At 30.0% G+C, this 26,940-nt stretch overlaps 3 protein-coding genes, 1 long non-coding RNA gene and 1 pseudogene across 4 annotated transcripts; 2 read left to right on the top strand and 3 right to left on the bottom strand.

Annotated features, from left to right (window-relative positions):
• Positions 1-336: 336 nt before the first annotated feature.
• Positions 337-1,051, bottom strand: LOC149881305 (uncharacterized). The gene is made up of 3 exons (XM_090067971.1): positions 1,003-1,051; positions 784-867; positions 337-521 (listed from the first exon to the last, which is right to left on the bottom strand). Exons 1-3 carry the CDS (start codon positions 1,049-1,051, stop codon positions 337-339), a joined length of 318 nt encoding a protein of 105 aa, XP_089924097.1.
• Positions 1,052-1,423: 372 nt separating this feature from the next.
• Positions 1,424-2,613, top strand: LOC149881304 (uncharacterized; annotated as a pseudogene).
• Positions 2,614-3,931: 1,318 nt separating this feature from the next.
• Positions 3,932-6,911, top strand: LOC149881303 (uncharacterized). The gene is made up of 3 exons (XR_016445812.1): positions 3,932-4,209; positions 5,950-5,994; positions 6,113-6,911. It is a non-coding gene; the product is annotated as an uncharacterized LOC149881303 (long non-coding RNA).
• A 12,342-nt stretch (positions 6,912-19,253) lies between these two features.
• Positions 19,254-19,961, bottom strand: LOC149881302 (uncharacterized). The gene has a single exon (XM_090067970.1). The coding sequence runs from the start codon at positions 19,959-19,961 to the stop codon at positions 19,254-19,256; it is 708 nt and encodes a 235-aa protein (XP_089924096.1).
• LOC149881301 (zinc finger MYM-type protein 1-like) lies at positions 19,961-20,698 on the bottom strand. The gene has a single exon (XM_090067968.1). It carries the CDS (start codon positions 20,696-20,698, stop codon positions 19,961-19,963), a length of 738 nt encoding a protein of 245 aa, XP_089924094.1.
• Between the last annotated feature and the right edge of the window lie 6,242 nt (positions 20,699-26,940).

The raw sequence follows: 26,940 nt of genomic DNA, 5'->3' as shown, positions 1-26,940 counted from the left end.
CTACGTCAGTGTAGGGATGCTTTTAAATCAAAATAACAACTTTGTCTTTAGTTTACAGCGGTGACATTTTAAATTTTATTGATTAAAGTTACTTTTCAATTAAGTTTTCAACATTAAAAAAAAATCACACTGAAAAAACTACCTTCGGAAACCTCGCTGTTTTAAACATCATTCAATGTAATATAATCCTCAGATTTGTTCCTGAATAAAACAAAAAATCGATAAGTAACTTAGTGCTAATAGTTTCTTAAGATCTTGGGACTTCTAGTACTAGTTTCTTATAAACTCGTTTCTTATTTAAAAAAAAAACTTTCTTCAGCCGCTTTTTTCTGAAATTTAATCACTTGTCGTGTCAAGTGGTTCTGTATAAATGTCATCAGTTGTGAATCCACTAGGTTCTACTTCATCATTTTTAAGAATTTCAAGGTGATCTAGAATTTTCTTTTGATTTTCCTTAGTTTGATTAAACTGACTTGTCAATCCCATAAAAATAGCAACATTAGAGTTCTGAAAATAAAAAGCTGAAACTTTATTTAAACATTTTTATTATTATATTTTATTTAAAAATTTTTCACTTGTCAAAAATGACACGTAACTTTTTGATTAGATTCAATTAGATTTTTTATTCCATTTTTAAATCTAAAACTAAAGTTAAATCAAACAAATGAAAAAGTTTATATTATTGATAATATAATACAAAAAAATGAATAAGAAGTAGTTTTCATAAATTATCTGTAATACAACATCGATAAAATATATAAAAGTAAATACAAAAGCACTCACACTTTTTTGTCATTTCTTTAAAGGAAACTCTGCCATCACCTATATTTGAATGTTTCCTTTTTAATTTAACAGTTTTAAAATCATCTAAAGTTGAAAACTCAATGCCAACATTTTTTTAAACTAAATAAGGAGTTTGTGCTGCTTTCAATTTTGTTGAAGTAAATACTAAGGAAGCAAATAGTTCTTCTAAAGTATCTTTAAATAAATCTTCTTCATTACCTGTATTTGAATATTTATCACTAAGTTTATGAGAAAATTCATTGGTCATAGGTTTATTAGAATGAGAAATTAAGTCTAGCTCTGGACTAGGTGCTCAAACGTTTTTTGACTTTCCTAATAGTTGATACAAAAAAATTATTTATACTTAATAATTTTTTTTACTAATAAAAAAATGAACCTTAATATTCTGACTTATTTTCTGTTTGTAATAAAAGCATAGTTGCATGTTTCCAATGTCCCAGCTTCAAAAATAAATTCAATAAACTCAAATTCTTTCCATTATGGCTCCGGAACAGCCCCCTCAGAAATATATGTTCCAAGAGTTTTTTAACTTTTAGGTGGGAAATAAACAATAAATTCGACAAAATTAACCCAATGAGAAGAAACCACTGTCTTGGTTGGTAAGCCTTTTTCAGTTATAATGACAGTACTAAAGTAGCCTGAGAATAAAAAAAAAAGGACTTAATGCAACTAATGAATGTATCAAAAAAACAGAATTTGAATTAATTTTTCTTTACATTAAAAAAAACTTTAAAAAAACTTTAAAAAAAAAAAAGAAAAAGGAATATAAAGCATTCAATTTTTGTTTTTCTAAAGAAATTTCTATTTTTAAAATTTTTTGTTAAAAAGTAGTGGCTAAAAATATGTTTGCATCAAGAAAAGATTAAGGAATTGGAAAAAATTAAATAAATTTTAGAAGAAGCTCGAGACAAAAGCGGATGAACATCAATTAAACTGTGCACAACGTCAAAAAGATGCAGTTAGAGGCTCTTTTCATAAAAACAGTCAGAGTTGTAGTCGTTTATCTGTCAAAGAAAATAAGGAAGTAGAGTTCAACAATTCTCCTGAGTATTGGTCCGACAGTTCTAGCGACAGCGAGTCTTTTAATCCATCCGCCAGTAAAGAAAACCTCTCAGGAGAGCTGGCTTCCTGGTGTCTAAAGTTTAACTGTTCTCAAGCAGCCATGAATAGTTTACTCGATATACTTCGAAGACATGGTAACACGCTACTGAAAGTGCAGGAACACTTTTAAAAGAACCACAAGAAGTTCATTGTGTCCGAAAATGTGGTGTTACATATTACTATTTTGGATTAGAATCAGGTATTAAAAATCATTTTACAGAGTCTGAAAGAGAAATATCACTTAGTTTCAGTGTTGATGAGTTACCCTTATTCAAATCATCCAATACTCAAATGTGGCCAATTCTTTGTAAAATTAGCGGCGGAAAGATTTATATTGTGGCGTTATACACAGGGGAAAGTAAACCATCAAGTTTGAATGTGTTTTTAAACGATTTTTTACAAGAATTGTGTAGTTTAAAGTTATTCGGTCTGACAATAAAATTAGTTGTACAGACTGTTAAAGTTATAGCTTTTCTCTGCGATGACCAAGCAAGATCATTTTTAAAAAGGGCTGTTGCTCATACTGGATATTATTCTTGTAAAAGGTGATTATCAAAAGGTTCTTGGAATAGAAGGGTTGTGTTTAATGAAGAGCAAGAATTTTGCAAGCGGACAGATCACGATTTTAGCTGCCATTCGTATAAGCAACATCAGAAATATAAGTCTCCTCTTATAGCTGCTGGTATTAAATGTATTACAGATTTCTGAGAAACTAATCGAATTTAGAAATTACATTGTTCGCTAATGTTAAAGTTCAACATGGATGGGAAAAATGTTTAATTGGTAAGTGTCTTCTTACGCTGCTTACCAAAAAAACAATGATTTTCTTGACCTAGCATTGTTTTATTAACTTTCTCTTTTTAGCGGCTGTTCGAAAGACATATCCAAAGGAATCGGAAAAGGCTGTCCATAAATTTATTCAGGGTATGTTACAAAACGCACCAGTATCACGAAAATCATATTAAAAATATAATCACTCTTTTTTGTAGATGTTGTTAAATATATTTCTATAGTAAATCATGTATGTATGTATGTATGTATGTATGTATGTATGTATGTATGTATGTATGTATGTATGTATGTATGTATGTATGTATGTATGTATGTATGTATGTATGTATGTATGTATGTATGTATGTATGTATGTATGTATGTATGTATGTATGTATGTATGTATGTATGTATGTATGTATGTATGTATGTATGTATGTATGTATGTATGTATGTATGTATGTATGTATGTATGTATGTATGTATGTATGTATGTATGTATGTATGTATGTATGTATGTATGTATGTATGTATGTATGTATGTATGTATGTATGTATGTATGTATGTATGTATGTACAAAGTTGAACGAGATTTTAGTAGCTTTGCAATGGTCTATACCCATTTGAAAACTCGATTAGCTTGATTTGAATAATATTTTTATATACTCAGGTAAAACAAAGTTGATGAATGAAAGAGAAACATTTAAATCAAATAAGCTCAAAAGATCATAACGGTTATCTAGTTATTAGGGCCAGCATATTATCTAGTTATTAGAGCAAGCATGTTATCTAGTTATTAGGGCCGGCATGTTGAATAAATTAAATCAGATTGACACCTGTCAGGAGTACTCGACTTTTGGATGAAACATTTAAACGCGATATTTTATTGAGTGAGATAAAAATTTGAATTTGCTGAGAAAGTAAAATTTTCTTTATTGCGTCATATAAAAAAAAGTTTCTGTTTAATGTTACTTGTTTTAAAATGAAAAATAAAACAAAATCCAAACTTGTCTAGAAATACTCAGTAAAATTGACTTTACTTACGAGGATTAAATAGATTTTAATTTATCTCTGTAGTGAAATGAAAAGAATTACAAATGAAAAATGGTTGTAAATTATTTTTTAAGTTTAAGAAAAAACCCAGCTAAAACAAAACGTTCAAAAAACGTACGTAGAACGTTAGAAACGGTCGGAAACGTTCTAAGAACGTTCTAAGAACGTTTCCAACGTTCTTCGAACGTACTTGAACGTTTTGTGTTAGCTGGGAAGACCACTCTGACAAAATCATAATTTTGTTTAAATGCTCAAAATTTGGCAATTAATATTATAAAATGCAATTTTGATGCCAAGATTTCAGTATTTTAGAGAGGCGACCGCCAATAGTTGTGGAAGTCAACTCTGGTTTCAATCATAAAAGTTTAAGTATTGTTAAACCAAAACGATAAATCATTTACCAACTACACGAAAACAATCAACCATATACCAACTGCACGAAACCATGAATGGATGAACCACTGCATGAAAACGAGAAAGGTTTATAGTTTTTTTTTTTTAAGCAACAAGTTTTTTTTAAAAAAAATTTAGAAAATATCAGTTATAATTCAAAAATGTGTTTAAAAGAGTTGTTTGTTGGGAGACTATAGAACTTACAATATTTTTTCAAAAATGTACAAAATTATCTAAGTCAAGTTCATTATTAAGCAAAGCAGATTCATGATTTGTAACATTTCAACTTCACGTACTTCAATTTAGCGTCGATGCAGATTACTTCCTTTTCAGTGCTACTTCTATCGTTTTGTATGTCATCACAACATCCTTTTCGCTGTATTTACTATTTGATTACATACTTGTTTGATTTGATGACAAAAAAAACTATTAATTATTATTTAGTAAAATTTACTATTCATTATTATTATTAGTTATTTTTTAGATGTTTAACTGCCATTTAACTCTATTTTTTTTTTTTTCAATCTTCTTTTGTAAGCGTTGTTTTTATTTCCCCTTTTTCATATTGAAATATATCACACCAAGTATTAAATTTCTCTACATGCACAAATTTCCGATCGGATACCAATATTGTCAAAGTGGAGAATTCCTTCGTAAAACGACAATTTTATTTAACAATTTTAAGCATTTTATATTCAAAACACAAACTGGGCAAAGTTTATCAGCAATTTTAATGTAATAACTAATAGTGGATGAAAATAAGTATCTTAAATTAAGGTCTTTTTATTTCGTTTATTCCTTTTTTTTTTTTTTTTTTTTTTTTCTTGTTTTAAATTTTCCCCTGAAAATCTCGTAGAGATTGGCAAAAGCGTTGGACACTTTCACAACTTTTGTGCAAAATTTTGACGGCTGCCGCCACTGCGTTTTTTTTTTTGTTTTTTTTTTAAAGTTTAAAACAGCGTAATTAACATTTAAGCTTGAGAACAATGTTCTCTAAAAGATAATTTTTAGCTCTTTAAAAAAAAATCTTTCAGTTTACCAGCAGCACCCGGAGTTTTACTCCTGCCCGGCCCATTCCTTAATCCAGCGAAACATCTTTCCGAAACCTCAAGAGACTGCCAGGCTTTGTTGTTTCACTCGATCCAAACTTTTGCTATTGGTCTAGTCTTAATTTATGTTTCTTTAAAAAACCTGGTTTGCGTGCTAAGATTTGAAAAATCAATTTTTAAGTTTCCATCCACAGAAACTCGTACAAATGCTGAATGAAGGTCTAAATGAACACGTCAGATAAGCGAAGAATGAAGAGCACATTCATTTATCAAATCGCAATATTTAAGATCTCTCTTTAACATATTTTATTAGATCTCTCTTTTACAGTATTTAAGATCTTCTCTTTAACACACACAAAGTATCTCTCTTCGCAGTTTAGGAAATCCCTCCGTAAAAATATTTAAATAATTGTCATCTTTTTAGGCGCTAAAATCATCTTTCACATCCTTCACATTCAACAACTTTTTTGGTTGAAGCATCATCACAAAAAATTTGAATGTTATATTATAAAAAAATTTTTTAAATAAATTCTAATTCATATATTAATAAACTTAAAATTAGCTGCACTATTTTACAAAAAAATATTGCATAACTACTAATAGTTGCTCATTTTATAGCTACAATATGTAATGCATAAAGTATTTGTGTGTATAGCCACTTTAATCACGGTGGAGGATCTCACTCTTTCTCTTTACATAAAATAAATCCATATAAAATGGAAAAACATTCTAAACAAGCATTTTTGTGATTAATACTTATAAATTATCTTTTTTACAGGATAAAGACGTGATGTAAATCCCTCAAGATCTTTCAATTTGCCAAGTATGTTAGATTTTTCAACAGTATTATAACAGTCTTATTCCCTATATATTATATAATTGAAGTTCTTTTATAACCTAAAAGGGTACTTGTTTTAATGATCTTTAATTTACTTTGTTAGCAGGACATCCGACAGTTACAATCAATCGGTTTCCACCAGTTGATAAAGAACAAGTTGGTATTTTTAAAATGCAATCAGTATTCATCTCATTTTTTAATATACCTAAATCATCTTGTTCAGCTTGAAAGCTTCCCAAACGTATGGCGAGAGATCAATGTCATAGCAATTGAAGAAGAACAGTTATGGGCATGTCCACGTGCTAAGATTGAGCAACATTTTCCATAGAGCTTTGAGTTATCTGGTGAAGAAGAAATTGTTTGTTTGGTTTCTCTAATTTGGAGTATTGAAATTGAATTCCTAGTATGCATTTTCCATTCAACATTTAAAAGTGATATTTTAAATACATAATTAATATAAATGCTTCATTATTAATTATAATTTGATATATATATAGTAACGTGAGAATTACCTTTATTACTTTCTCCAAAATGTCTCTGGGAGTATTACCTGTCTTCATCTTGTAAAGATTTTTTTTTTACAACCAGAGCAAACTGCAGTTGGGTAATAAAAAATTTTAAGGGAATACCAATGATATAAATATATACAACTTCATCAGACCTTCTATAGTTGAATTTACTGGGGATAAAGACTTGGACTTCGCTCCGAAAAATTCCCAGTAGCAGCAGTAGCAAGCGGCATTTTGTTCAAAAACAGTAATCGAAGGACTAGATCAGCCATTTTCATTGAGTTCAAAGTTGATTAAATCCAAGAAAGCAACACGGGTGTCTTGTTTCAGATGACACGATTAGATAAAAAATTTTATTTTAAGAAAAATGTAACTTAAAGCGCAATTTTTAGAAAAAGCAATAAAATTTTTCTTTAATTTTTTTTTTGAAAATTAATTTTACAAAACCCAAATATCTGATTCTCAAATATCTGATTCTCAAATATCTGGTTCTCAGATAGGTATTTGTAAAAGTTATTTGCATCATTTGATATAAGACATCTGTTTTTTTTTTGATTTTACTATTAACTTTACGCTTTTGATTACCCACACAACGACAGCTTTTTTAACCGATTTTTATAAGTAACTTTTTTAAGCGTTTATCAAGGCTTTTAATTATCATTTTTGACATGTTAACATTCGGTTTCGAATTCAAAAAATTTTTTTAATGTTCTATAAAAACTAATGCTAAACTAATGATAAGGTTTTGATTCGGTTTGACGACAACCTCTGGCAGTCTCTCTGGTCTACAGTGGAGGATTTTTTTCTGTGAATGTTTGTTAAAAAAAAAAATCAAGGGATTTTGAGGGTCACGTAAAAAATTTTACGAGATTTTAAGAGGATTTGAAAGTAAAGATGTGATAATTAGGTTGAGATGCAATGAGAGAAGCAAGTAGTCCACAACGAAAAACTGAACTTTTTTCAACAAGAGTGCCTAGACTCATTATCTTCCTGAAATAGAAATCCTTGTCCAATGAGAAGCTATTATGACGGCAGAAAAATTTAATTCTAAAATTTCACGATATTCCTCTTTCTTTAGAGTTCCCTAGACTTTAAACCTGATTGTTCCTTAAACAAAACAATTAGCAATTGATCCACCTCCATGTTTTGTTATAAAAACATCTTCCGATGCTCGTTTTTCCTTGCGTCGACGAAAAACTTGCCGTCACGGCCAAAATATTCGGCCTTTGTGTCAAGCAAAAGCGTCAAGCAAAAAAGTCTTAAATATTTTTGTCGCTTTGACTCAACTGTTTGAAACTATGGTTCATCAGTCCAAAGAACTTTCGACCATTGATTAATCGTCAAATTTTGTTTTTATACACCCGAAAAATGTTTTAGACAGAGCATTCGAAGCATTCTATGAAAAATAAAGTTTGTTTTCTCATAGAATGCTTCGAATGCTCAGTCGAATCAGTATATTATCTTTTCTCTTTGTGGTCACGAAAGGTCTTTCATCACTTTTTCTGTTGTTTTTTTTTACTTTTTAGTTTCTTAATTATATTTAGAGCCCTAAAGCTAGTAAATCCACTGGATCAATTAGCTTTACCTACCAATAATATTTTTCTATAAAACCTTTCCTACACAAGATAATATATATTCTTACACAAGATTATATACATATACATACATACATACATACATACATACATACATACATACATACATACATACATACATACATACATACATACATACATACATACATACATACATACATACATACATACATACATACATACATACATACATACATACATACATACATACATACATACATACATACATACATACATACATACATACATACATACATACATACATACATACATACATACATACATACATACATACATACATACATACATACATACATACATACATACATACATACATACATACATACATACATACATACATACATACATACATACATACATACATACATACATACATACATACATACATACATACATACATACATACATACATACATACATATATACATATATATATATATATATATACATATATATATATATATATATATATATATACATGAAAAAGTTTTATGCTTCATATATGTTATGAAATTTTTTCGTATACTTTATTATTATTTTCGTATATTTTATTATTATTATTACCTTTATCGCACATATGCAAATTACTAAAGCGCTCATCTTACATAACGTTTCAATCGTAACTTAAGTTCCAAAAACAACTTTTCTTTTGATTCAATCGAAGGTTTACTAAGAATGAAAAAATCTTTACCCTTCGTGATATTTCAAGAAGAGCCTTTAATCTTTTATAACGTTTTATCCAAAGTAACAAAATATATTTGTGGTCAAAAATTAAAAAAGCTATTGAAGTTTTTTTTGTTCCATTTATTATTCTGTATTTTCATGTCTCGATAATGACAAATCGCAAATAATTTTTAATCAATAAAAAATGATTTAATAAATAATTACTATTTAATTCACCTGATATCCTTAGATTAAACGTATTTTGTTTATTTTTTAATTTTTTTTTTTAACTTTTTTTTTTGACTTTTTTCTTTTAACTTTATTTTTTAACTTTATTGCAACTTTTTTAACAAGAAAAAATTCATTAAATGAGATCAAACTTTTTTTACCTAATACATAAACGCTCGACCTGGAACAATCAGTGGGAGAAATTAGATTTATATTTCAATCGGCTTAAAAAAAAGTTATTTAAAAATAATTAAAGCAATAGAAATATTTCAATCAAAGTTCGGCCCCCCCCTCCCCACCTACTCTTAATAACAGAAAAGCTGTTTTAACAATTCTCTTTTAACGCTTCTACACAAACGCGTTTTTATTGTTTTTCCTGTTGACATTGTCGCTGTTGTTGTTGTTGTTGAGATTGTCGCTGTTGTTGTTGACATCGTCGCTGTTGTTATTGACGTTGTTGACGTTGCTTTCTGTCTTGTCATTATCGATGTTCAATAAAATACACATAATATAACAGCAACGCTAGTGTTTAAACAACCCCTCTTGCTTTTTTCAAACTAGGCATCTCTTTTGAGTTGATTTTAATAGAACTTTGCAAGTTTGGGTAGGAGTTCTCTTTAAAATGTGTTCCAGTTCTGGCTTCAAGTTTTGAATTGAAGCTGCGCTGGCTGTGATTGATTCTATAATAGTCCAGACCCCAAGTAGACTTGGTTATTACATTTGGATAGGATTAGAATATATTAGGATAGGATCAAAACATTAGAAATTCTTCAAACCTCAACTATAATGTGCAAGTTTAATAGGCAGAAGTCCCTTTTCTTTTTGGAACTGCCACCTTAGAGCTACCTTGGCGTGGTGATTGTTTTGATCAATTACAATGCTGTTCACAAGCGTCTGTATGAAGTTTTTGAATCGAAACATTTAAAATAAAACAACCCCAAATACCATTACTCTCACCAGAAATTTGTTGCCTAAGTACCAGGCCTGAACATACCAGATTGGGCATCCACAGGATGTTCCTATAACCTGGAGACCCGAGACGCCCACCCAAGATTTCTTGGTTTTAAAGATGTTATTATATTTTGTGAAACTACGGGAAATAATGTTGTTTTTTTCTTTTTATGATTTATCTATTTATGATTAATGAATTTAACTTTTTTTATTGTTAATAATTCAACAAGCTTCAACAAGATTCAATAAACTGATGTGTGCCTTTTGGCACACACCAGCTTATTGAATCATTTAAAAAGTAAAGTGTTGTTCATTTTTACTGATTGGAGTTTATAAAGAGAATTTGGAAAGGTGATTAACAAATGAATTTCTCCTTGCTAAAGTATTTTTTTACTAATCCTGAAATCTGGACGCCCCCTAGCTTCTTGTTTAAGCATTACGAGTATTGAAAATGAGATTTTATAACGAATAGGATTTTGGATCTTGCAATTGTTTATGACGTTTTTGTAGTTTATACAAACATCATTATACATATTTTTGTCTTATATTAACTATTTATAATTAGTTAGAACGTATTAGAGAAGTTATACACTTTCTAAACTAAACTTTATGAATCGAATAGAAATATTTGGCAAAATGACAACTTGGGGCCTGCTTCTCTCTACTTTATCTCATTTCTTACTGTAATGGAAGAATTGAGTAATTATTAGCAAAATGTTAAAGCATATGTTGCGTTTTCGTAATAACTTATCCTTTCTTAGAGTTTTGCTTGAGAAAAGTAGGACCACTCTTTCTCAAAGTGATTGCCTTTTGACCCATTTCTTTGTATCTTAACTTTTAAATCTCGTAAAAATTTTATAGGTCAATCAACGCATCCAAATTACATTTATGCAGCAATTTTTTTTTAAAAAAAAAGAGTTAACATTATCTAAAAATATAGTTATGAAAAATTGTAGGCTTGAGAAGAAAGTTGAGCAAAAACCAACTTAGTCTGGCTTTTACTTTATTTTATGTTTCCAGTTATAATGTGGGCGCCATTACTGGATTGTTTGGGAATTTGCTGGGGTTTTGTCAGGCGCTTTGTTGTATGTTTTGCTCAATGTATTGTTTGCTGTAAAAAAGTTACCACAATTTAATTTTATATATATATATAAATGTGTATATGTGTGTGTATGTGCGCGTGTGTGTGTGTGTATGCGCGTGTGTGTGCGCGCGTGTGTGTGTGCGTGTGAGTGTGTGTGAGTTTGTGTATATTGAAAGGGGAAATTTTTACATAACTACTATGGTAAATGTGGTCCACAAAAAAGTCTTTGTTAAAAAATTATTTTTTTAAAATTTTCTTTGAATTATTTTGATTGTCTGCGCGGTCTTTTTTCAAAAACTGTTGCTTGTTTTGCTTTACTTTTCTCTTTCCGTGTTCTATGCGTTAAAATGATGAGGCAAATAACTTCATAGTAAATATATTTAGCAATTTGATTGATTCTGCAGATAAACATACTTTTATGTTAAAAAATTTTCTCACATGTTACCTCTAAAGTTCAGGAATTGGTTGCGTCCGAACGCTCTAAAATTTTCTTTTAGTTTTGGTGAAAAAACTTTGTAAATTTGACCGTAGCTAAAACATAATATACGATTTGCCATTTGCTGACATGTATAGCATTTTAAAAAACTCGTTGTATACCAATTTCATCTTCTTTTCGTCACCGGGAAGAGTAAGTTTTAGTAAAACTTCGTTTGACGTTTCCTTTTTGTCTCGCTTAAAGATTTCAAAGTTTTCCATCTCTTCGTCGCTAATATACTTTTCTGTTAAATCCTGTTGGTAACAACAAGATGAAAATCGAGAAGCAACGTTACGGTTTAAAGATTCAGTAGCAAGTACCAGCAATTCTTTTAAGTCCTCATTGTTAGGTAAATCTTGATAATTTAACCCGTAAATTTGGTAATTTTTATTGCGGTAGTTGATGAAAACTTTGCAATCACACATTTACATAAGTTGTTCGGCTTCTTGTTTTTGTTAATCTGATTTGTTTTGTAGTAACTGACAAAAACAACACCAGCAATAAAAACAACGAAACGCACACACAAAAAAACAAAAAACAACGCTATTTACGAGTAGAGGTTATAAAATGCAGTTCGCTCCAACTGACTCCAATCGACATTTTTTATGCAAATAAAGGGGATTTTTATCTGCTGCATAAGAAAATGAAAATTGTTGACCATAAATTATTAAAGATTTAAACTTCAATTGTGAGTTTCAAAACATTTTCATCCATTCTTTATAAATTACTTTCATCCATTCATTGCAAATCACTTTTATCCATTCTTACGAATAATTTAGTTTACGAATAAACCGATACCGTAACTGGCGCCAAATTTTTATAACTTTTAAGTGAAGTTTTTAGTTTTAAAATATTGATAATCTTTCATAGTATTAAAAATAATCTGGAAATACAAAGTTTGTTTTTCTAAAACTTGAAAATAAGAAACACTTTAAAAATCGTCTGTTACATAGTTTACATAGTAAAAAAAAAACACAAATATTTTTTGTTCGAAAGCTTCGCTATTTTTAAACAAAAAAGTTTTTTTGTGTTTGCCAGAAAACTTCGTTTTGAACTTTCAGAAGCTGTTTTTCTGTTTTAGAATTTTCTAAAACTTAAAGAAGACTCGGATGGTTTCAGCTTATGGTTTTCTTTAGATTAAAAACTCTTTGAAAATCTGAAAAAGTAGGAAGCTTATGGTCTTCTTTAAAACTATATTTGGTTGGTAGAAATAGATTCTAAAAACATAAATAGAGAACTTGTAAGTAATATAGTTAACTTTGTAGGCTCAATACTTTTAACTACCGAAGCATACAGAAGAAAAGCTTTGTTAAACGTATTCAACATATTTGATATATATTATAGTGTATATGCCCCAAGTTTTTTAAAGACGTAGCACACTTCGTAGGAAAGCGTTTTATTCGGCTTCTTGTTTCTAAGTTTACAAAACGTAATTTATGTATTAAACTTACAAAACATTTCTATATTTTTATCTATAAATTCTGTATTTTTTTATACATTTTTTATTTTATTTTTTTATATTATTCTTTTTTACATGTTATATTTCTATGCTGATATGTTTATAAATAAGAGATAAATTGATCGAAAGAGAAATCCACCAGTATTTATTTGGGTTTTATTGTGTTATATAATATTCTTTTATCAGCTTTGGATCAAGCCAAGTAACACTATAAAAATTTGATACAATCGTTTGGAAAATAAGATAAAGTAGATAGCTGCATAAATAAGATAAAGTAGCTGCACCATTTGTTTAATTAAAAATATTTTTTTGAAAACTTTGAAAATGATATAAAGTCGACTGATAAAAGCTCTCCAAGTATTAATGTATATGCCAAAATAAACTATCAAAAACATGTGTATTCTAAACACGTTTTATGTTTATAATGTTGATGGATTAGTAGAAAAATAGAGAGAAATGGTCTTTTGGGGCCCTTTCAATCTGCATCTTAATGATAAAATATACTACAAATTTTATTACAGAGAGATACGACGTAATGCTTTGACTTCAAAAAAACCAAAAGACTCACATAAACACTTGGATTCAATCTAATGTAACTAGACTTTTTGTCTGCCACGTATTCTTAATATTTTGCAAAGATTCTGTAAAGATTTTTAGTAAAAACGTTTTTTATCTGATTGACAATCATTTTTTATTGTTTTTTAACTAAATTATGAGTTTATTAACAGAGCATTTAAATCTCTAAAGATTATGATTTCACACTTAGCGACGGTTTCGCTAAAATTTAGACACACCTTCTTAAATCATAGAATACAGCCCTCTCCCTAATGAGCTATTTTTGTGTTGCTATGGTTTATGAACTCAAAGATTGAGAAGTACCTATGTTTTTTTTTCTATATTATTAGGGTAAAAGAAAAAAATGTATAACATAAAAGAAGCAGAAACAAGAAGCTGATAAAGATTAGAAAAATAATCCTGATTAAAATAATCCTGATTAAGGCTATCAAAAAAACATAACAGAGATTGGAAATGAAAGCGAAATGCAGAAATGCAGAAATCATTACAAAATATACATGACGTACAATAGATATTAACTAGTATTTGCAGGTGTTTGTTAGTATTTCTAAATGAAGAAAAGTAAATGAAACAATAGATCATTTCATCTAGGGCCTCGCTTTTCTTCATAAATAGAAATTAAATTCTGTGCCAACAAATCGATTAACAAGTAATAATACTGGTTACAAATGTTTATATCAAGTATTTTCAAATATCCATTTTTATAACGTTTTTGTTACGTTTTTTTAGTTTATAAGTTTAATGTGTTTTTCTCGAAGTAAAATAATGGTGAATGTGATATAATGGTGGATCTAACATAATGTTGAATGCAGCATAATGACGTCTTGTCTCGTCGGTTTTTATCTGTTTAAACTTTCTCAGACATATAACTTCAGATAAGCTTTTTAAAGTGAACCTAAAGATTTTTCTAAAAATTTTATTAGCAAAAATGAATTAATATGTAAGTTTATCAATTATTAAAAATGACTTTTATACGAGCTATTATAGTATTTATAAAAGCTTTTTTTACCCTCTTTCTATTTTTTTTTTTTTTTGACGCCCTAACCAGCTTGATAACCCTTTATCCATTTCAGGTTGTTATTGGTTTTTGTAGCCTTTTTTGACCCTAAAGATGTTTGTTATACTTTAAACTACTTCCTGTTGTTCTGGACCAAAAAAGCAGATCTGTCTTTACATATGCAAATATTTTCGCCGTCGGAGATTATTAGAAGATTACATAATCATCAAAGAAAAACCTTGTTATTGAATTATTTGGTTAAAAGGTGTTTGTTAATGCTCTACGAAAGGAACTGTGATGACCAACAAAGATGAGAATTAAGATATAAATACAGAGGTTGAACAAAATTATAGGAACATCTGAAAAACTTCTATAAACAATTTTAAAATGGGTTTGGTCTGTCATTGGTAGCAATTAAAGCTTTAATTCTTCTTACTATGCTTTTGTACAAGTTTTAAATTGTATTCCAAAGAAAGATCAAATGCAGATATTACTCTTAAGACAGTGCTTCTTGAAACTCCAAACTGTAACACTAGTGCCTGCCATACGAACACCAACAATTTGTTTCTTACTTATGATATCTGAAAATAATAAACCACAAACAACTCTTAATCTTGATAATATATATATATATATATATATATATATATATATATATATATATATATATATATATATATATATATATATATATATATAGGGTAGAGGTCTTTGACATTTTTTTCCGATAATCAATTCCCCCTATTACTGCCGATGGAGAAATAATAAAAAAACTATGTTAAAAATAATTCCAATTGAATCACTGAATTCGCTGAATCAAAAACTCACTGTGCTAACTCGTTTGTGGGAGTTGCAAAAGAATTTCAAAAATTAAGATAAGGTACAGATTGAGAAGTTTTGATTTTTATAAGGAATGATTTTTTACAAAGTAAATTGTAAAATAAATAAAAATTAACATGTTTACATGGGGGTGATATTAATTTACAAACTAAATGTAAAACCCTACGTAATTTGGGGTAGAGATATTGCTTGTAGAATTCTACACTTTTAGTTATAGGCCTTTAAAACTTGCGTTTTACTAGTAACGATAGGTCAGACACTAAACTATTTTAATACAGTAGCACAAAAATGTGGGTCAAAGTTTATTACTGTGTCTTAAAAATTTGGCCTCAATTTTCGTAACGTTTAGAAGAAATTTTTCAACTTTCCCAAGCGACTTTTCACACACTTCATTCGTGTAATTGATATACCACAGTGTCTTTCAAAATATTCAAGGCAATATTAACAAGGCGATATTGAAAAGGAATTAAACTGAATTTTATAAAATGCTTAAGTATTAGGTCCAGAACATGAAGTCGAACAAGAATGATACACTAAACCTGGTATAATTTTTTTCAAACGTTTAATTACTCCATTTTTTGAATCTATATTTACTGACGTGGTGTTACATATTACAACAGAAATTTTATTCAATAAATTAAATTCCAAAATAACTATGTGTAACATGTTATAAATACCTTCCTCTAATACTTTCAAAGGTATAACTAAAGATTTAGACATGCTCGAAATACAAGTGCAATAATAATATTGTTTGTCTATGCTCTTATCATTAAAATTTTAGTACCACTTTTTTTCCGATGACTCAATGTAAGATCAAATCAAACTTATTTCATACGTGTTGTATGTTGTTTTTCGTACGTATTGTTGACACCATTTGTATGTAAAACGTATGTAAACGCGTAGTAGACGCGTTTTGAACTGCGGATCTACTAATCAATGTTTCACCAATTGTATTGAGTATTGGAAACACTTCCTTTCCAGTTATTTTAGCTTACCCCTTACCGGTGATCTTTGCACCTTTCAGTGGAATGGTACAATTATTACTAATACTATTGTCTTCTGAACTTTCACTACTAGAATAGCCTGTATCATCAAATGATTGGGAAAAATTTATTTCAACTTTCTTTCTTTTAAATGACAGATCTGATGACAGACAGATTGTGGATGGGTTGTAGAAGCTTAAGAGGCTCTGTCACAGTACTACATGGAGCTTTGCACTCATCGGCAGACTTCTGAAGTTCATAAAAGAGTTTGTCTACTGAATTTTTAAATTTAGCACTTTTGAGTATTTACTAAATCATTTTATCCCAGCTATTTACAATACTTGTCTTCTTAATCGTACTTTGTGTTGATTTAATCACAAACTTATAATTACTAATGACAATAACTACTATCCTTCGCACAGATTTCTCCGAAAAACATGGTATCATCATTTTACTCAAGAAAATCTTCAGTGGAGATTTCTTTAACAAAATCTCTTAGCCTAGGAATATTACCCAGGAATGTTAAGAGAAAATGATATCTTTCTAATATATGCTTCGTCTGGCATAATTTTGAAAAATCTATCAGTAACAACATTTGCGTACAAACAATTTACTGACTTGGAAATATTGGAAGGGCAATCAATTTCTTAAGCTATTATCTAATGTCTTATACATCTAAAATATAGTTTAGATTTAAAAATATACAATATATAAGAGTTAAATAATATGAACTATTTAAACAAACTTTAACACGTTTGACAAAATTTTAAAATGGATTTGCGCAAAGGGTTATTTGCATATATATATATATATATATATATATATATATATATATATATATATATATATATATATATATATATATATATATATATATATATATATATATATATATATGTATGCATATAACCCTTTGTCCAATTGTGATGACATGTCCAATTGAAATGACCTTTGCATAATTGTAGCTTGTGGGTGATAATCGATAAAGGCCGGCAAAATCTAGGTGCAAAAATAATACTGACTGTTGTTTCCCATTTTGTTGAACAAACTGTCAGTAGTTCTTCTTGTTGGGGCAGGCAAATTAAAGTTTCTCTTCCATTGGCGTCGGATTGAAATTAAACATTTCAACAAGTACGGTGTTTTACTATCCAGTTCTTTTGTTGCACGTTGTAACGAAGTTCATTCATTTTTCAAAATAAGAAGTATATTAAAATAAACTTCATTTTTATACAAACACAGCAACAAAATCTCATTTGTCAATTCGATTCGCCGATGATTTTTTTTACCAATTGGTATCGCATAACCTTTGGCGCTCTCTCTCTCTCTCTTCGCCGAGCAACACATTGTAATTAATGAACAAAAAATAATGATTAAACACAAAAGAAAATCTGCTCTTTAACAATGAACAATTTGGGTAAAAAAGAAAAGCAGTTTGTTTGATGCTACCATGTTTGTTTGATGTTACCATGGTGCTTTTGACGGCGCAGAGGTCTGTGAACTTGTTAGTATTTTCCTACTTTTCCAACTAAAAAGGCGCAGAATCATCTGATTCATTCTTCCTTTCAGCAAAAACCTTAGTTTCATTAAAAATGTTAAGCAGTTTTTAAACCTAGTCGATCAATATTTATTTACACTAAATATTTAATAGAAACCATCATATTTTACAAAAAAAAAAAAACAATTCCTTTCTTTCTAAGAGGCATGAAAACTTTAATTACCATACATAGTTGTTAATTCTTCGTTACGCATACATACACACAGATCAATCCCCATATATATATATATATATATATATATATATATATATATATATATATATATATATATATATATATATATATATATATGATTACTTTTAAAATACGCATTCTTTTTTTAATATTTTTTCTAAATAATTTGTTTAAACAAGTTATTTAAGTTACTATTTTTTTAAAAATAAAAGTAACTTTTACTTTTAGAAAAAAATCAAAAGCTTTCTCTCAACGTTTAAAATTAAAGATAGAAAATAATTCTAACCTCGCGCGATGATGATATCTCAGGCTTTTGTTTATATGCATCCCAATAATCACACATATGCATGCTCTTTAATACTGCAGCCTAGATGGGATAAATTAAACAGGGAATCCCATCGAGACTGAAATATCAAAGAGCATATAAAAATCGTTTTTAGATTTAACGAGCTTTCCAAATATGCTCGTATTGTATTGAGAAAGGACATGATTCGATTTGTTTGCTCCCCGACTCGTAAATTTTAGAAGTAAATTTTAAAAAATTATTTAACTTATTCGATACCTAAATTATTACAGAATTTACAGTTTTTACTTAGTTACTTACCTACCTTGGTGCAGGGCCGTACCGAGCCAATTTTGCGCTTCGGGCAAGAAAAGAAAATTGCGCCCTACCCCCCCCCCCTACCCCCCCCCCCCCCAAAAAAAAAAGGAGAAAATTCAACGAAAAAAATTATTTATTGATCACAAAATTTATCACATCAAGTTATAAGTAAAATTTGTCATTAAGGTTGCAAAAAATTTAGTTCAATGTCACTTTTCTGGCTTTTCTTGAGGCAAATTCACTAATGACATCATCAAAATCAATGTTGTTTGCCACTTCATTTTCAATTGAAATTATAGCCAAACTAGACAAACGTTCTTGGCCCATTTTTGACCTCATATAGTTTTTTATGAGCTTAAGTTTACTGAAACTTCTCTCACACGTAGCAACTGTGACTGGTATGGTGAGGAAGATGCGAATAGCAATTGCCGTGTTGGGATAAGCATCGGTCAAAAAATATTTATGAATGAGCTGCAAAATGTCGATCGGGGAAGATTTTTCAAAGTTGTCCATCATTGCGGCAGCTTGATATTTAAAGCTTGCCATTTCTGACTGGAAATCGGAAGTCTAAATCTGCCTTGTAAATTTGAGATAAATTTGCAGCTTTTTTCTTGAGTTCATCCACTGAACTTTTAGAGAGTGAATGCCCACTGAGGAAGTCAAAATCAGAGGATACAGCAGACATAGCCTCAAACCGCCACTCAATTTGTGTAATAATGCTGTCAAACACAAGGTTGCACTGAGATCCGAATTCTGTTTTTGCTGTGAGAAGGTGAGAGTCATCTTCAGCTTCATAAAGTGCCATCCGCTTCACTTTGCGCTTCCTCTTGATTGGAAAGCCACCATCAATTCCGCTCTGATTAGTTTTTTCTGTGGCATCTTTGATAATGTTGTCCACTCCAACATCTCGAAGATTCTGAATGGAAGCCTTCAATCCTTTCATTTTTTTTGCAGCAATGTCAATTGAAATGGTTTTTGACTGAAGCAGTTTGTTTTCCTGGTCAATTAGAGAAAGAATTTGACTCCAGAAATCCAACAAACACAAAAAACTGAAATCAATTTGAATGAGAAGTTCTTTTGCACTGCTAACTGTGACAGCATTTGTCATGGGATTGTGGATAATAGATTCCAAAACTTGAAGAACGTCTTTGATTTGTCTGTGCAATGGTGTGATTGCTTCTTTTTTGGCAGACCATCTTGTGTCACTGTTTCCCTTTAATGAAATGGTCAACGTTTTCATCAGTTTTTCCCATCTTGACGTGGAGCTTGAAAAAAAGTTAAAGATGGCTTGACCTTTCCAAAAGACGTAATCATGAGTGGGGAAACCTCAGCAGCATGAACACCAACAAGATTTAAAGTGTGAGCTGCACATGGAACAAATCTTGCTGACTCATTAAGAGAATGGATGTGAGCTTTGACACCATTGTATTTTCCAGACATATTGGATCCATTATCATAGCCTTGGCCCCGGCAATCGGAAATGTTTAGACCATCCTTCATCAATTTTTCAGTTATCTCTGTTGCAAGACCTTTTCCGGTTTTTTGGTGAGGATCAATGAAGTCCACAAAGCTTTCCTTAATTGTGCAGGTTTCATCACTGATGTGGACATACCTGATGATCTGAGAGATCTGTTCTTTGTGGGAGGCATCTGGAGTGCAGTCAAACAGAACAGAGTAGTATTTAGCTTCTTTGATGTTTGACAAAATTTCGTTCCTGACTTTCTGCCCAAGTAACTCAATCAGCTCATTTTGAATTCGAGGAGAAAAGTAGGATGTTGTGTTTTTTTTTGCTTTAACGGACGCAATATGTTCAGTCACTAAAGGATAATAATGGCTAATCAACTCAATTAAGCTCAGAAAAATGCCACAGTTTTGTTGACCGATGTCTTCTGTTGTTCCCCGAAGGGCAAGATTGTTCTTGGCACAGAACAAAATTGCATCAACAATCACTTTCAAGATGTCTTTCCACTTTTTCATCTCTCCACTGATAACTCTCTGCAGATCAGAATCCAGGGTCTTTCCTTCCTTAAGTTTTTTTTCGAGAGTTTTTCAATCAGAATAGTATCTTTGGTGTTCATTGCTGTTTTCATGCTCTGGAATTCTTGGGTTTAGTTTTTTCCAGTCACAAAACCCTTTGGAAATTTCTGAGAAATTGTTGGTTTTTGTTGTTGAAAATAACAAACAGCAAAAACAAAATAAAGAATCTTTTTTGTTGCTGTACTGCAGCCAAGTGCGAACAAACTTTTCACCATTGGGATGAATTTTTTCATACCATTTTGAGCTGAAGTGTCGCATTCTGTTGTCAAAATCACACAGCGTGTTTGGGAAAAACTCTCTTCTATCTTGCTCTGGCCCATGCTCAATCAAAAAGCATCTTATTTTGTCCGTTATTTTAGGCCATGTTGCTGGATCCCTGTGTTGAAAATTTTTTTCCGAGGCCACTGGAATTTCTGAGATTTCTGAATGAAGTTCATCCTCGTCCATTTCAGCTGGGCCTGAAAGCTGGGAATTTCCATCTTCCCTTATTGGTTCTGAATCAGTTGTGCAAAATTCTTCTTGACCTTTGCTTATGAAAATCTCCTCTTCAATTAATTCCAAATGATGATCTGAACTTAAGTCAATTATAGGATCTGTTAATTTGTCATTAACTTCAATGCAAGTATCCTCCGAAATAATTTGTTTTTCCACTGAGTTTGTTACCAACCACTTTTTGAAACAGTTTCGTAGTTTCTCGTCACTCTCTTGGCGCTGTTTTCTTTTCTGCTTAAATTCAGCACCAGATAATTTTTTGGTTCGATTCATAATAAAATCATAATGTTCAAAGTTATCAAAGGTACGTTAGTGTTAAAGGGCGCTCTTTTGTTCAGTAAATGAGCTTTAGTATTTTAATATAACAAATTGAAAGCTTAATTAAAGCGAAGAATTATGTGGCAAATGCGTTTACTTCGTAGGCGATCTGAATTTAGATTTGCTTGAATACAACAAAAACAAAGACGTCAGAACTTTTTTTGATATTATGTTTTAAAATGGATTCGAATTACAAAAAATACTGCTACTTTAAATGATCAATTTATAATTAATAAAAACATAAAAATTAAAACAGGAATATTTATTAAAGATATATCTGATCATTTTCCGGTTTTTATAACAGCACAAAAATCGCTAAATCAACTTCCTAAAAAGGTAAAAACTAAAAAACGAGTTATTAAAGACGCTTCTCTTGCGACTTTTTTTAGCCTTTTATCAACAACAAACTGGGAACCTGTTTTGAAAACAAAAAATACTTATGAAGCTTATGATAAATTTTATCATATATTTGAATGTCACTACAATAAAGCATTCCCAATAACAACTAAATTTATTAAAACAAAAACTCAACAAAATCCCTGGATAACACCCGGAATCATAAAATCTTCGAAAAAAAAGCAACGATTGTATGAGAAGTTCATTAAAAAAAAGAACTTTTAAAATACAAAAATAATATACAAAAAACTTGGAACATAATAAAAGATATTGTAGGTAAAAAAGATATGAATATTAGTCGTTTACCAAAAAAACTAATTATAAATAACCGTGAAATTATTAACGACGCAATAATTGCTAATTCGTTTAACCATGCATTTGTTAGCACAGGTCCATACCTAATATCATACCTAATCTCTAATAATAATACAATGGCTAATAATATGCTAACAGAAACAGAATTGCTTAATGCCATGTACTTACTTAAACCAAATAAAGGTAATGGAGTTGATGATGTAAGCAGTAATGTAGTAATTAAATCAATGCCTTATTTAAAAATTCCGCTTTCGCATATTTTTACGCTCTCTTTAAACCAAGGAATCTTTCCCGACAAACTTAAAGTTGCGAGGGTAATACCTATACTAAAATCAGGAGATGAGACTAGTGTCTCCAATTACCAAAGCCCCAATAGATCTAGGGGCTTGGTGATAAGACCAACTATGTCTTCTTCTTGCCCCTGCTGTTTAAATTTATATTATGGTTTACGACTTTAATAAATTTATATGGCAGAAATATATATATATATATATAGGAGTTTGTGTCAAGAGGCGGAATTTTAATTAATTTTTTAATTAAAATTAATTAATTTAAGCAGCGACCCCGTGAAAATTTGTTTCATAAACTGATTATTATTTTTTTAATTTATTAAAATTTGCGCCCTCCTAATTTTGGCGCCTCAGGCCGCGGCCCGGCCGGCCCCGCCCTTGGTACGGCCCTGCCTTGCTGAAACATGGCAGCCGATAATGGTAACAGTCCTTCACTTAAATGGTAGAAGAGTTTCAATTGGTCTTCATAACTTTTTCGATTCTTAGTTTGTTTTGTTTTTTTTTGTAGAACTAGCAAAAAGAATTTTTTCAGCGCTGATTAGTCCGTTTGGAAAGAAAGACACCTGCTCAGGGCGGTAATCTTTTGAAAAAAAAAAATTAAAGAGGGGTGGGGATTGAAAAAATACTATTTTATAACAATAAATTAAAAACGGCTACTTAACTATTATTTTTGAACATTTCATTAAGGAATAATGATTATATATTTGTTGCTTTGTCACCATTTGTCTTCCCACCCAAATCATCTGACCCAGAGAAACCCTCTTAAACGATGATAATATGTACCTAGAGGATCAAAAAAATATTAAACTCAAAATCACTGATTGGCGTCCGAGAGAGAAAATTGCATTTTAAACTTATGTCTTAAATTTAAAGGACCTATGAAAGGAGTTAATTAATTTTTTTTATTCAAAAATATATTTTCTAACATAAACTCATCAAACAATCACAAAAGATTGAAAAGATGGTAAAATTCTAAAAATAAGATGAGAAAATACTACTTTTCTTTGTTTGACAATTCTGAATTTAATTCTAAGTTTTCATTCTTTACATGTGCTTGCTGTTAAGATCAACCAGACAGTTGGTCAAGTGCTTTGCATATTGAGGATGACCAGGAAAACGTTTTAATCTTTGCTATTGGAGCTTAAACTCATGATGTAGTGTCTCTGTCCCTTGTTCATTGAAGATGCCTAGAGAGCATTTCCTTCTGTAGATGAAATGTTGAATGTGGTGAAAGACTGTATGAACTTTCTTTGCAACTGTTTCAGCAGCAAGTCTGTCCTTTGATATGACTTCAACCAAGTTCTTGCGTAGAGTACTCTTTGTACAACGTTTTTTAGCGCAATAATAAGCAAAACCAATGACGGCCAATGACTGAAAAGCATTTTCCACATCTTTTCTCTACAGTATTTTGAGCTTTTGTAACCTTGGCTCGTCCTGGGTTGGATGAGTTTTCAAGAAAAGTAGGCTTAGTTTTTCCAGATAGTCTTGTAGTTGAGCAAATCTTGCAATCGCAGGTTGAAGTTCTGATCAGTGTTTTTAGACTGGTTGAATTAAAGTTGTGAAGTTCTGGCAAAGTGACCTTATGACCTTCATCCCATCTTCTAAGTGATGATCTACAGGCTTCACATACACCAAGAAGGACTCTTGGGTCTTGAAAACCAATCTGTTTCTGTAAAATAACCTGCGGTCTGTGTTTCATATTGTCAGTCAGTGCTCTAGAAGTCTTTTTGAAACAAAGAAAGCAGATACATTTTCGGTTTTCTTCACGAGTCTTTGCCCTATTAGGCATTTTGTCATGAAAAACTATTTTTTTTGTTTTAAATAAACACAAATCTAAAAAACGCAAATGTAAACAAACATATAGGGAAAAACCTCAATGAATGGGACAGTTTTTGCAAAATGCTTTTTAAACGTAGATAAAATTGTTTAAGATATATATTTAAGTATGTTTGATAACCACCGACTCTTGCTCAATGATATAGTAAAACAAAAAAATTGGATTTGCATTTGGCTATTGGTAAAAAGAGAGTTTTATTGGAACATGATATTTGTCCTATTCATTAAGTATGTCTCATTGAATGGGACAAACATAAAAGAATTAAAAATAAACGTATCTAATTCAATCATTTTTCAAATTAGTTTATTAATTGTAAATGTAGTTAAATATATAGATACATTCATAAAGACCACACAAAAAATATTTTTATTTTTAAACATTTTAACTCTAAATAAATTTCAATCAAAGTAGAACTTTCTCATTTTAGAATATTATATTTAGTTATTTTTATTTAAGTAAAATATTGCAGTATAAAACTGTGTAAATAATACCCATTACCAATGGGATAAAAGTAAGGGGCTGCAGCATCCCTCTGCTGAGCTGTAAATAATATTTTATTAAATTCATTCAATAGTAGTACTTTGTCCCATTCAATATGCGCATCACTTTATCCAAAAATGATTAGTCACATCAAAAACACCATTAATTAAGCTTGAATGCTTTACTCACTGTAGTACTAGAGACTGCTATCTATTTAAGCATGGAATTTTATTTTCCATAACTTCAAAAATTGCTACAAAATCAGAAAAAAAAAGACATTTTTAAAAATTACTTTTTACATTCGAAAACACAATAACATCCATTGTCATTACGGTCATAGAGCAATAGGATGGATGAGTCGGTCAGTTGAGTTCTTTTTCTATCACTCTTTGTTAGAGGAATTTGAATATTCTTACATCGATGCTTGTATAAGAATCTGAGTTTGTCCCATTCAATAATCGTCCCATTCATTAAGGTTCTCCCCTAAATATCTTTTCCCAGAATTTTACGCAACTTTTAGGTTTGTGTTGCGCTAAAAAACTCCGAAGGCTTTGTTCGCTTAACTCCAGAAAAAAAATTTAAAAAGATTTTTCGTTTTTTTTGTTGTCAGTGAATTTAATTGCATTTTAAGTATGTAGAGTTACTTTGACTTAATACAGAAATTTTTTTTAATACAACTTGATTTTATTTTCTTTGAACCTTTTCATTTATAGCATAAACGTTAAATGCAATTTTCTCTCTCGGACGCCAATCAGTGATTTATCAGTGATTTTATTAATCAGTGATTTATCAGTGATTTTATTAATCAGTGATTTATCAGTGATTTTATTAATCAGTGATTTATCAGTGATTTTATTAATCAGTGATTTTGAGTTTAATATTTTTTTGATCCTCTAGGTACATATTATCATCCCTCAAGATGGTTTCTCTGGGTCACATGGTTTGGGTGGGAAGCCTTTTTTTTGGAACAGAGTTCTCTTAACGAAACAATTAAGGATATCGAAATATAGTTTATTTAGTAAATTCAACACCAGATTCCCCCCCCCCCTCCCTTTTTATTATTTTTTTTTCTTTCTCACCATATTAGTCAACTGTCTTTTTTAGTCAGGTAATTGTATTTAGTCCGATATGTCTCGTCTTAATGTATATTCGTTGAATTTTATTTGACCTTATACAAAGTAATAGTCAATGAGTAATACAAAAGAAACGAGCGCATAGTTACGTTGCCTTATGTTAAAACAAGGTTCGGTAAACTATATTCCGCATGGCAGTTTTTTTTAGCATACGAATGCGCGGTAATTATAAATAAAATAGTTCTGTTATTTTTCTTTGATATTTATTAAAAAAAAAAAAAAATTAAAAAACTTTCTATAGAAACCTGTCTGAAAAGAACGCAGACTTCCGCCCTCCTGCGTTAAAACAAACTTTAATTCTTACAAACACTGTAAAAACAAAAATTCCGTAAACAAATTCTCTTTCGGTTTTTGAAACAAAAAAAACACCAAATAACTACTTTTTACAACCTTTCATTTTATTTCTCGTTTTGCTGTGGTGAATAAAAAATCGCGGATACTTAAAAAGGACCTTTTATTATTTATTTTTATCTAATTATATTTATTCATAGTATTTACTAATATATTTTTCTATTTTGTGGTAAAGAATAATAATTTCATTAAATTAGTTAACTTAAAATCCAGTGCTTAGAGAAGATAAAAAGAAAAGCAGGTTCGATGCATTTTATGTGAATCAATTTAGATATTAGTGAAGTAAAATTTTGCAAGTACCTATCTACATAAATGCATCAATTTAAATGTAAATAAAATAGCATTTGAGACTGTTAGTAGCCAAAGAGTATGTAATTTAAATGCGATTTTTAGATTACAAGACACTTATGTTTACAGAATAAAAAAAGAGATATCGTGAAAATTCACGCAAACTTTTGAATAAAGGTAAAAAAAAGAAAAACTTTCTAGAGAACCAAAAGTAAGGTTTCAAAGATGAATGCAAAAAAATCAAAATTGTACTGAAAAAAGGAACACAAGCTTTACTTAAAT

This window comes from Hydra viridissima, unplaced genomic scaffold, assembly GCF_058129835.1.
Source record: "Hydra viridissima isolate aposymbiotic clone 2 unplaced genomic scaffold, HvirCarnegie_v1 scaffold_12, whole genome shotgun sequence".
Lineage (NCBI taxonomy): Eukaryota > Metazoa > Cnidaria > Hydrozoa > Anthoathecata > Hydridae > Hydra > Hydra viridissima.
Note: the sequence above shows the minus strand (reverse complement) of the source record. Positions and strands in the feature narration are given on the sequence as shown.